At 40.4% G+C, this 12250-nt stretch overlaps 1 protein-coding gene and 1 long non-coding RNA gene across 2 annotated transcripts in view; both read right to left on the bottom strand.

The window, feature by feature from the left end:
• The window catches only part of LOC130020649 (uncharacterized), a 104106-nt gene that overhangs the window by 75897 nt on the left and 15959 nt on the right, over nt 1-12250 (bottom strand). The gene's annotated exons all lie outside the window — the stretch shown is intronic.
• Nucleotides 6493-6847, bottom strand: LOC130020648 (calmodulin-alpha-like). The gene has a single exon (XM_056111270.1). The coding sequence runs from the start codon at nt 6787-6789 to the stop codon at nt 6493-6495; it is 297 nt and encodes a 98-aa protein (XP_055967245.1). The 5' UTR covers nt 6790-6847.

The following is a 12250-nucleotide window of genomic DNA, read 5'->3' as shown; positions in this document are numbered from 1 at the left end:
CTCTATGGAATAGCAGCCTTGACAGCTATGTGTATCTAGGTCGAGAAGTCAACATGACAAATGACCTGGCACCCGAGCTGTGCAGGAGGAAGAGAGCGGCTTGGAACGCCTTCAAGAACGTCGAAGAAATAGCTAAGGGGACGAAGAACCTCCGGCTCCGGGCACATCTCTTTGATTCCACAGTTCTTCCTGCATTAACATATGCCTCAGAGACCTGGGCCCTACGCAAACAGGATAAGAATGCTATTCGGGTCTCCCAAAGAAGAATTGAAAGAGCTATGCTTGGAATATCATGTTTCACTCAAATGAGAGAAAGAATCCGGAGTTCCAACATCCCTCGACGATCAAGAATCAGGGATGCTGTCTCGTTTGCCAAGGTGTCAAAAATCAGATGGGCTGGTCACATAGAATCAGGGATGCTGTCTCGTTTGCCAAGGTGTCAAAAATCAGATGGGCTGGTCACATAATGAGATTTAAAGATGACCGCTGGACTAGAGCTGTTACCGATGGGATTCCACAGGATGTCAAAAGACCGCGTGCCGCCCACCTACCAGATGGTCAGACTTCTTCATCAAGATCATGAACAATCGGTTTGAGGCTCTTCATGTTCCCAGAGCGAACAGATGCCATTGGGCTACACTAGCACGCGATAGGGACAAATGGAGACGTTACTGGACTGGCGCCCGCTTGAGCAAATCGATGACTAACGGGAAGTTAAGTGATTAAGTGATTAAGTGAGTTGTGATATGAGAGATAAAAGTGGGGAGAAGGAAAAGAAGCCTCATCAAAAAAAAAAAAAAAGGCCGCAGAACATCTGCATGACCTTCAAGCAAACTGAAGGTTTCCTTTCCTGAGAATATGCTGGTATGATACCTCAAAGCACTAGCAACATGAAACGTGAAAATCATTTTCCTGCATGTTACTGGTCCAGCAGGGAGAACCAAGAGTCCAGAGGGGAGAACCAAGAGTTACACTTTGATCTGGAATTGAATGTCAGAATGAAATCGGGGTGAGGAGATCATTTTCACAGAAAGTGACAAAATATCATATATAAGATCCCTGGATGAGTGAACAGGACATTCACATATGGGTAGTTAAGAGCTGAAATAGGTTAAAAGTGACATATGTATAAAAGAATATGGATTATATAGCATATCAAGGACACTGTATTTCCTGAGACAGCAGGCTTCTTAGAAATACAGAGAAGCATTACACGTCTACAAGAAGAGAAAGCATGAAGAAACCCCTTTGGGTTGACACCAGCTGTACTAATGAGAAATTAAGCTTTTTCACTACACAGAAATAAATTATATTGATTGGTATGTTATACATATCAGTGTTTCATGGAATTACTTGCTCTGAGGCCTGGAGAAACTGACAAGCATAAGAAATAGCACAACTAATCCCTTCGACCATTCTCCACTAAATCTATTTGGAGAAATGAATGATTTTAGACATAAGAACAAAATAAGGTACAGATATCTGATTCAAGACTTACATCTAAAATATATGTAAGGATCTCATGCAAGTTAAGAGTAATAACAAAAAAAATCAAACAAATAATTCAATTTAAAATGGTTCTCCAAACTCACCAGGAATGATTCCTGAGTGGAGAGCCAGAAGTAACCACTAAGAACCTATGTGTGTGGCACAAAAAAAAAAAAACCCACACCCAAAGTTGGGATCAGAGAGTTAGTCAGCAGGTAAGGTGCTTGCCTTGCCTTGTGTGTTGCTGACCTGAGTTTGATCACAGAGAGACAGTATAGTAGCTAAGGTGCTTGTCTTGTATGTGACTGACTGGGTTCAAACACCTGGCATTCCATATGAAACCCTGAGCACTGCCCGAAGGGATTCTTGAGTGCAGAGCCAGAAGTAACTTCTGACCATTGCCGGTTGCAGCCCCAAAACAAACAAACAAAATGGGCAGAGAAGAGGGCTGAAGGCAAGAGTTCATAGGCATACGCCAGGCCCCACATTCAGTACCTGGCATTGGATGTCCACCTAACACCATTGAATGTGACACTGGTGACCCTCCAGCCCTGCAGAGGTGAACCTAGTTGGCCTCAACACCAGAGTACTGAGCACAAAACTGTCAAGTCCACACTGCTATTAGTATTATCACTGTAAATGACCCCCCAGGAATCCAAGAACCACTGGAAATATCCCAGACCATTAGAGCAGAACATTATTGAGATAGAAATTTTTATAGGTTACATATCTAAATGTCTAACAGGTATATTAAAAGGTATGCAACATGGCAAGGGAAATGCAAGTCAGAATCACAATGAGTGGGGCTGGAGCAATAGCACTGCGGGTAGGGCATTTGCCTTGCATGCAGCCGACCCTATAGGAGGCCTAGGTTTGAGCCCCGGTGCCACAGGTCCACAATACAAGCAGTCCTCAAGCACTGCCAGTAACCTCAAAACAAACAAAAATACCTTCAATTTCTACTTTCCATTCAGTTATTAAATATTTCTAAATTTATTAGTTTCTCTGAGTTTTGCTGTATTTTTTAAATCAACTCTCAAGATCTCATGTATTGATTTTATTTGCCTTTCTAATCTGCCTCTACCTTTTTGAGTTATCTCACTTTTTTGTTATCCTTGTGATGCCATATTTTATTGAAGTTTCAAGTTGCTATGTCTTCTAATTTTCTGTTCGGCCATTTTGCTAAGTTTAAATTAAATTTAAATTCCCCTGTTGCTGTTGTCATTTACTATCTGAATAAGAAACTAAGAGGGCAGAACTAATTCTATTTTTCTAGAAAATAGCATTGTGGCTTGATTTGATTTGATATTTTTTGACCTATGTCAGGTTCTGTAGGTATTCTGTTTTTGCAGTTGCTATGTCAGCAGAGTGTGGGAATTCAGTTATTGTCAGAATAATCCTGGGTGGAGAATATATGGATTGTTTGTAGCACCATGTATAAACCTTTCTCTTTTTTTAGTCAAAAATCTGGGCAGGGTCAATACCAGTGTTAAGGGTTTTTGGGAAACCCTTTTCAGACAGTTTGCGGAGTATTCTCAAAGAATAGATTCCTGATCTTATTTCACTTTTCTCCTCTTTAAATCCAAACTACATATTAATATGCACACCCCAGATGCACAATTAGATATAGGTGATATGTGGACAAGCATGTAGTCCTTATATACACAGGCAACTTTAGCACCATCCCAATGATGGTACTTACGCCCAATCCCTTATGCATATTCTTCCCCTTACTTTCTCACTCTATATAAGCCCGTATCCCCCTTATCCCTAAACTGTCTTGTCCTTGAATTCTTATTTTTTATCAAATAACAGAGGGTCAGCAGCTCTGCATCCTTCATTTCTGTGACAAAACTACTTTACAAAGTAAATATCCTATGCTGACATAAAAGAGTTCAGTTTTATTTGGAAATTATGCCAAAAAGAAGACCACACTTTCTACAAGATCATTGTGGGTGATTTTAATGCCAAGATACAACCGAGAAGATCAGCTGAAGAACTTCACATTGGGACCCATGACCTAGAATGGAACGAACAGGGTGAGAGACTGTCTGAGTTCATCATGTCGACCAAGACCAAGACCATTCATGGTAACTCACAGTTCCAGAAGGCGGAATCTAAACGATGGACATGGGAGTCTCCCGGTGGACGATTCCACAACGAAAGAGACCACATCATATTCAATCGACGGTTTTGCCTGACTGATGTCGCTGTTGTCCCAAAATTTCGAACGGGATCGGACCACCGTCTCCTTCATGCAAAATTCTACTTCACAGAGCGGGGAGAAAGGGCTGCAAAGTTCAAAAAGAGAACTCCCAGAATGATCACCAACTGGGAACTCTTTGGTACTATTGCGGCAACATGGGAAGATGCCATTGTTGACAACATTGACGAGGAATACGATCGACTGGTTCAGCACCTCCATGAATGTGCGAGGAACGCCAAGAGAGAGATAGCCACAAAAAATCGCCTATCTTCGAAAACTCTTGAGCTAATTCGCCAGCGTGGTTTGGCACATGCTTCAGGCAACCGCAAGCTAACGTCCGAGCTCGCAAAGCAGTGCAGAGATGCGATCAAGGAAGACCTCAAAGAGAGAAGAGCAGAAGTGCTGGTAGATGCAGCAGAAGCCGGGAAAAGTATTCGTAACGCCCGCCTGTCCTTCGCCAACTATAAGACCAAGATGACTGCCCTCCGACGTCCTGATGTATCCATCACATCCTCCAGAATGGCAATGGAGAAGATTATCCATGACTTCTACTCAAATCTCTTCGATAGCCATGTCCACTTGCCGACATACCAAATTCCACAGGATGGATATGTTGTTCCCAATGTTCTCCCTTCCGAAATCCGACACGCCATTTTGTCGGTAAAGAAACAAACAGCACCCGGCCCAGACAAGGTCAGACCTGAACACCTGAAGAACCTGCCGTCAGTACTCATCAATACACTGGCTCGGCTCTTCACTCGCTACCTGTCTGAATGCAAGGTTCCATCCCAATGGAAAACCAGCAGGACCGTACTACTGTTCAAGAAGGGAGACATCCATGACATTGGCAACTATCGCCCGATCTGCCTATTGTCTGTCATCTACAAGTTGTTCACTCGAGTCATCCTAAATAGGATTGGCAGAACACTAGATGAAGGACAACCATGCGAGCAAGCAGGGTTCCGCAAAGGATTCAGCACCATCGACCATATCCACACGATAACCAAGCTCATTGAGGTTTCTCGGGAGTTCAAGATGCCGCTCTGTTTAATGTTCATTGATTTAAAGAAGGCCTTTGATTCTGTTGAGACGGAAGCGGTCATTGAAGCCCTAGCCAATCAGGGCATTCAAGCCCAATACATCAGGATCCTCCGTGAGCTGTATTGCAGATTCACTACCAGGATCTCACCATTCTACAAAGAAGTGATCGTTGATGTCAAGAGAGGGGTGCGGCAGGGTGATACCATTTCACTGAAACTCTTCAGTGCCACCCTCGAGAACATCATGCAACGACTGGAATGGGAAGGAATAGGAGTGAAGATAGATGGTCGGCAACTACACCACCTCCGCTTTGCTGATGACATTGTTTTAATAACACCAAACATCAGCCAAGAGGCACAAATGCTGGCCGACTTTGACCGTGAGTGTGGAAAGGTAGGACTACAGCTGAATCTTACGAAGACAATGTTTATGAGAAACAGCCTTGTTCCTGACGCCCCATTCGCTCTCAATGGAACGACCATCTCCGAATGCAACAGCTATGTGTACCTAGGTCGAGAGGTCAACATGACAAATGAACTGGCACCCGAGCTGCGCAGGAGGAAGAGAGCAGCTTGGAACGCCTTCAAGAACGTTGAAGAAATAGCTAAGAGGACAAAGAACCTCCGGCTCCAGGCACATCTCTTTGATTCCACCGTTCTTCCTGCATTAACATATGCCTCAGAGACCTGGGCCCTACGCAAACAAGATGAGAATGCTATTCAGGTCTCCCAAAGAAGAATAGAAAGAGCTATGCTTGAAATATCACGTTTCACTCAAATGAGAGAAAGAATCCGGAGTTCCAACATCCGTCGATGATCAAGGATCAGGGACGCTGTCTCATTTGCCAAGGTGTCGAAAATCAGATGGGCTGGTCACGTAATGAGATTTAAAGACAATCGTTGGACTAGAGCTGTTACTGACTGGATTCCACGGGATGTCAAAAGACCGCGTGCCGCCCACCTACCAGATGGTCAGACTTCTTCGTCAAGATCATGAACGATCGATTTGAGGCCCTTCATGTTCCCGGAGCGAAGAGATGCCATTGGGCTACACTAGCACGCGACAGGGACAAATGGAGACGTTACTGGCACCCGCTCGAGCAAATCGATGACTAATGGGAAGTTAAGTGATTAAGTGATGCCAAAAAGGCAAACAGTCCTATTACCTGACTCTTACCCAATTCCTTCATCTCAGCTTAGTTATCCCCTATACCTTACAGACAACTTGAATAATGAAAAAAAGAAAAAAAAATCGGAGTTGGCCTCCTTTACCACCTCCGGGTTCCTGGATCACTTCTATTTAAAGCTATTTATCAGGACAGAAACTGCCAACTCCAGTTTGAAGGTATCAATGCCCCCATGGAAGGCATGCTTGCTGTGCTGACACTACTGATAATGACTCAAACATCTGGAAAACACCAATTCACAGTGATGATCAGAACTTTCCTGATAAGCAATAAGTCACATGCTGAGTGCTGTGCATTAGTAGCTTATATACTAGAAAAGTGGGACACCTTGAAGGTACCCCAAGAGGTCAGTGCTGTCCTTTGAGACAAAGACTTTCATTTCTCAGAGTATCTTCAAATTACAGTCATTGCCTCTCAGCAAAACTTCAATGAATTATTTTAGGATTACAGAAAATAAACCAAATTTAAATTCTTCCTCACATTTTCTATTTTTGACTTAACACCAATTTAATATTTAAGGATTTTTTAAGTGACTATTGTAAGTTTCTAGTAAGTATATCTTAAGATATACTTAATTTCCATCCTTATCAAACAGACATAATGCTTCTCTAATTTCTTCTTCACTGTCTGTATCTTTCATTTTTCTTGCCATCATTGTCAGAAATTCCAGGAAGTCAACTGTGCCATTACCATATGCATCTACTTCATTAATCATGTCTTGTAACTCTGCTTCTGTGGGGTTCTGCCCAAGAGACCTCATTACTATTCCCAATTCCTCTGTTGTTATAGTTCCATCACCATCCTTATCAAATAGTGAAAAGGCTTCTTTGAATTCTGCAATCTGCTCTTCAGTCAGTTGGTCAGCCATGCTGCAGGCGTTACGGTTGTCCGGGACCAGAACCACACAACCGCTAGGCTCGCTCACTCCACTCAGACTACCCTATGGTAGTTTCTTGAATCACTCTAGGTGATACTTTTAAAACAGTTTATATAGCAATGGTGTTTCTTTTCTATTTGTCTTGTTTATCACGATCACGATCACGACCACCCTGTTGTTCGTCGATTGCCTCGAGCAGGTGCCAGTAACGTCTTCTTCGTCCTAGCCCTGAGATTTTTTTTTTTAAGTGCCATATTCAAGGCTTTTTCAGGGCTAGGAGAATGAGACCCATCATTGTTACTGGTATTTGGCATATTGGGTATACCACGGGGAGTTTGCCAGACTCTGCCGTGTGGGCATGTTACATTTGGTAGCCTGCCAGTTTGACCGAATTAGGAATGAGATGATAAGATGTCGCGAGGCCGCGAATGCGGCCGCGCGCTTCCGGGAGCTGAGTGTGATAATCTCTGGATCCTGGCCGTTGTTGGAGTTACACGGCAGTTGGTGGGTGTAACTGTCTAGTTACTGGCAGGTCCAGTCCCAAACTGTACAGGCTTGGAGATCTCAGCCCCGGTCCCACACACCTGGGTTCCTCTGTCAGTTCTTTTATGCGTGAGGCTCATCCAAGTGTGTGGAGAGTGCTCCCAGCATGGCCTTGGCTGGGCCTCGGTGGTCTTCAGCTGTTGGGCCCTGGTGGAGACAGTCAGGCATAGGGTAGGAGACTCTGTCTTGTTTATACTTCCTCCAATTCCGTATTGCTTCTCCTAATCCCTCATGTTAGATGCCACCCGTTCCACAAGTCAACACGAAAAGAGAGTTTACCTGAACAACAACTTGTCTATACTTTCTAGGGTTTTTTTTTTAAATGATCATATAATTCCTTAAGCAAACACAGGAAGAAAGATTCATTGTGTAGATGTTACTAGCCAAGCCTTACAATTATTTCAACATTTCCATCATACACTCTAATGACTATCAGCATTGTTTCTGTCTGAAATTTAATGTTTTCTTATTTAGGACCATCTTTGAATCTAGAACATGGTTCTATTAAGGAAATATGACCTGGTCTCTGGATTCAGAATTCTGTCAAGTCTTAACAAAGAAGTCTTCTCCATATCCACAGGTTTATCACCAACCACAGTGCTACTGAGTTTTTCTGTAAATCAAGAATAATATTATCTATTATGATCCTCTCCTTACTCACTGAATTCTGTTCTCAGTTTTGCTTAGATGTATCTGAGCAGGCTGCTGTGGGCATTTCCTCTCAGGGGAGATAAGACACTAGACAGGTGTGACAGAAAGGACAAAGGTACATTCAAGTACAGAGTTCTGATCAAATGAGACATGTAAAACCTAATTTCATGTGAAAGGAAAGCCTTTTGAGGTGTAGCTCATTATATAATAAGAACAAAAACTCAATCCCCTCACTTTATTCATTAGGATTATTTCAGTCAGGAACAAAAGGGCTCCTCTCAACAGAATGCTCAACAAATAAGGTTGGCTTATGTTAATCATGTAAACTTATACACATACATAATCACAACTAGTTGATAACAAATGTGTCAAAGGATTTGGGTGACAGTACAGCAGGTCAATTGCCTTTCACCCTGTCAACCTGGGTTTTATGCCCAGCACCAGATATAGCGCCCTGAGTCTTGTCAGGAAAGATCCCTGATCTCTGAGCCAGGAGTAAGACCTCAGCACAGCTGGTTGAGGCCCAAATTTTTTAAATTTTTTGTAATAAATATAGCAAACTGTTAACACTAATACATTGATCATTTATTAGGATGAAATTATATTTTTATTTTCTAAAACTGTCTTTTCAATATTTCATTAATATAAGTGGTTTTTTTTAAAATTTGGAAGCATGCATGTTATGTGGATGTGCGTGTGAGGGGGTGTATGTGCATTGCAAAGGAATAAATTCTGGCAGAATAATGCTAGAAAACATGCCTAAGTCTTGAAATATCTAATCTGTACTACTGGCTAAATCCAGCTCCCAAATAAAGGACCTAACTGGAGGCAAAATCCATGGAAAAGAGAATTAAGCCCCTACTAAGCAGAATCTAAAGTGAGTCCTGAAGCTTTATGCTATTCTGACATGTCTAAGACTAAAGGTAAGCTAAACCTAGACTTCATTAATCCATGCCATAGTTTCATAATACTGTGGATGCTTTTTCTCTTTTAGTACAGTTTAGCAGACAAAAATTGAATTCAGTAAATGGCTGGGAACTATAGTGAACATGTCTATAAGTATACTCCCTTTGCTAGCCTAACAAAAGATTCTGATTAAAAGTAATTAAGTCACTAGGACATTAATGATTTTTTTAATCCCTCAAATATTTACTAAGTGATTACTCTGTGTAAGATAATTTAGATTTCAGGTATACAAAGGAAGACAAATCAGATGCTATATCCTATTGGAGGATGTAAACAATAAATAGGGGCCCTACTCTGAGCAAAACAGAACCAGTACAGTCTTTTTTGATGAGCTGATACTGAAAGAGGCACTGCTCTGATGTCATGTCCTTCAAGAGTACTGACCAGCAGAGCAGTATAAGATAAAGAGTAAGAAACTAGTCAATCAGGAGTCAGATATTGTAAGACCTTTAGACCATGGTAGGGTTTTAGCATGGTACTGAATGTGACAGGAAATCATTGGTGAAACTCACAGAGAAAGCATATTGGCATTTCTAAGCATCTTTCTACCCATGTGTAAAGTATAGCTAAATGAAAGCCAGAGTAGACTCTTATATTAGAGAAATAAAATAAAAGACCCAGAGGATGATAACTTGAATTTAACCGGTGACAGAGAAAAGGAAAATCTGACCAGATTCATAATAAATTTCAAAAGTAGTGCAACAATAATTTTGCTGATGTGAAATCTAAAACTCAGAACTACATCAAGTCTGATGTCAAAAGTTTACTTGATTCCCTCTGTGCTATCATTTACCTGATGGGGAATAGTCTGAGATAAATAGACTTAGTATGAAGAAAACCTGAATTCAAATTTGAAAGTAGATGTTAGGTAGATGATTAAATATGAGCTGAAGTTCAAAAAGCCCATTCAGTGGTAGAATCTGGGAATGCTGTGGTTTAATGATATTAATTAAAAGATAATCTAAGGAGGGAATATTTCTAAAGAAGTACAGACACAGAGCCCTGAAACACTTCAACACTTAAGATCACATGATGAAGAAGTACCAGATAGTACCAAAAGGGAAAATAAGTGGGAAAATAGAATGATGTCATCAACATCAGTGGGACAGGTGTCTAAGAGAAAGCACCTTGAATAGAACTACATATATATATCCGTTGTCCTGACTCAGATGAGTCCTGAAAATATATTAGCTGATATGAAATATAAGTTATTCCCATCTCTTAGACATTTATGTAGTAATCTAGAGAATGTTATTTCAGCCTCATCACAAGATTGTTTAGTCTTCAGTCCACTCTTGATTCTTCCCTTTCTTCTCCAGTCTACCTATGCCACTAGGGAATGATTCTAGATGCAGAGTAAGTTGAAGAAACTATAAATGGTTCTGGGTAAGAGATCCTAGAAGCTTTGTTTTATTTGAGATCACTGAAAAGCTAAATTAAATTGCAGGCATTTCATTCTGATTCAGTGAAAAGAAAATGAGTCTCAGATGTAAATAAGTTTCTTTTGTTCCAGCTTTGAACAAGGGATATCTTATTTTCTTATTATTTTACCTTACTAGGTTAGATTTATTTTTAGGTATTGTTGGGCAGCCTCTGTATAGGTGAATACTACAGATTCTAATTGAGCAAAACCTAAAGGCAGTAAAGATTAACCTAGTTAAAATATTTGTGTCAAAGGAACAAGCATCTTTCCTCTCAGGAGAGCTAAAAGGATTACATTTCACAAGATCCAAAAGCTTGTCTTTCCAAATTTAACATCAACGCGGGGACTATAGAGATTATTGATATAGATCATAGTATAAACAGTCAGGCTGGAGTGATAGCACAGTGAGTAAGACGTATGCCTTGCATGCAGCCGACCTGGGTTTGATTCTTCCGCCCCTCTCGGAGAGGTTGGCAAGCTACTGAGAGTATCCCGCCAGCACAGCAGAGCCTGGCAAGCTCCCTGTGGCCTATTTGATACGCCAAAAAACAGTAACAAGTCTCACAATGGAGACATTACTGGTGTCCACTTGAGCAAATCGATGAACAACAGGAAGACAGTGCTCCAGTGCTACAGTATAAACAGTAAAGAAAAGCAGTATAACACCTATCAGAACTTCTGATATTTTGTATGATGTGAGTTGAAATACATTATGAATACTACATGAGTTATTATAGATAGTATGAGTATCATAAATCAGTCACATATCTTTGAGTTATCCATAATGAAACTGATGTCCATCTGGGGACTAAGAAATACAAGCACATGCGTACCTTGTATTATGATTTGCTTTGGGGCCATGATAGTAGAGCTTTATGCTCTTGAAGATATGGATTACTCAACGGTGCTGACTCTTTCACCTTAAGCCTTAAACTCCTTACATCAATTTTAACATTATTCAAAATGATTCAGAATGAGAGAGAATAAAAAATCACCTCCATATTAGAAAAGATAAAGGAATAAATAATTTGTGATATATCTATGAATAATGGACTTTAAAGCAGCTATAGATGAAATCATACAGCTCACAGCAACATGAATAGAAAGTGCCATAAATAAATTGTTAGAGAGAGAAAAGGAACATATCGGATGATCTCACTCATCTCTGCAATACAGGGAGACAAAACAAAGTAATATAGAGTATCAAACAATGGCAAATCCCAAATAAAGTTTTGGACCACAAAACTCATTAACAAACAGTGGAAGGAGTGTGACAAAATGAAGATCAGACTGGAGGTGAGTAAGGCTATTGGAGAGTCACAGACTTTTAGGTATTAGTGGTGTGCAGTAACTTTGTACATTAATACTCTAAACAATAACACGATTGTAACCATATTACCTGAAATACAAAAAAAAAATTCTTAAAAATAAGGGTTAAAATACAACACTGTATCACTCTATCGGCTAATTTGGTAATGTGTCTGTGTGCATCTGTGTGTAAGAATATTTGTGAGTTGGCTGTGTATGTGTGCGTGTGTATGTGTTTGTGTTTGTTGTTTATGAAAATAGATTTTTCAAAGACAAACAGAGGTGGGAAATGAGCAAACAAATAAATTTTGTCATTGAAGATCTTTGTAGAAACTTAACTATTGCAAAAGTGCATTATGAACATGAGAAATCTATAACATTATGTTTTTCAACTGTGGATATACAAATCCATTACTTCCATACCTCTTATGGAATTAACGTACCTTAGAAAATGTTTTTAAATAATGAAAAATCTCCACTGAGGAACTAACTGAAATTTTCTGTTCTATTTTCCATAGTCATTTGCCCATATTTTGGTGCAGAAATGTTCATGTTGTATTA

This window comes from Sorex fumeus, unplaced genomic scaffold (assembly GCF_029834395.1).
Source record: "Sorex fumeus unplaced genomic scaffold, SorFum_2.1 ptg000013l, whole genome shotgun sequence".
Classification (NCBI taxonomy): domain Eukaryota; kingdom Metazoa; phylum Chordata; class Mammalia; order Eulipotyphla; family Soricidae; genus Sorex; species Sorex fumeus.
Note: the sequence above shows the minus strand (reverse complement) of the source record. Positions and strands in the feature narration are given on the sequence as shown.

Bases quoted from the DNA above. Each gene is read 5' to 3' on its own strand.
- LOC130020648 (XM_056111270.1), bottom strand. From the start codon at position 6,789: ATGGCTGACCAACTGACTGAAGAGCAGATTGCAGAATTCAAAGAAGCC.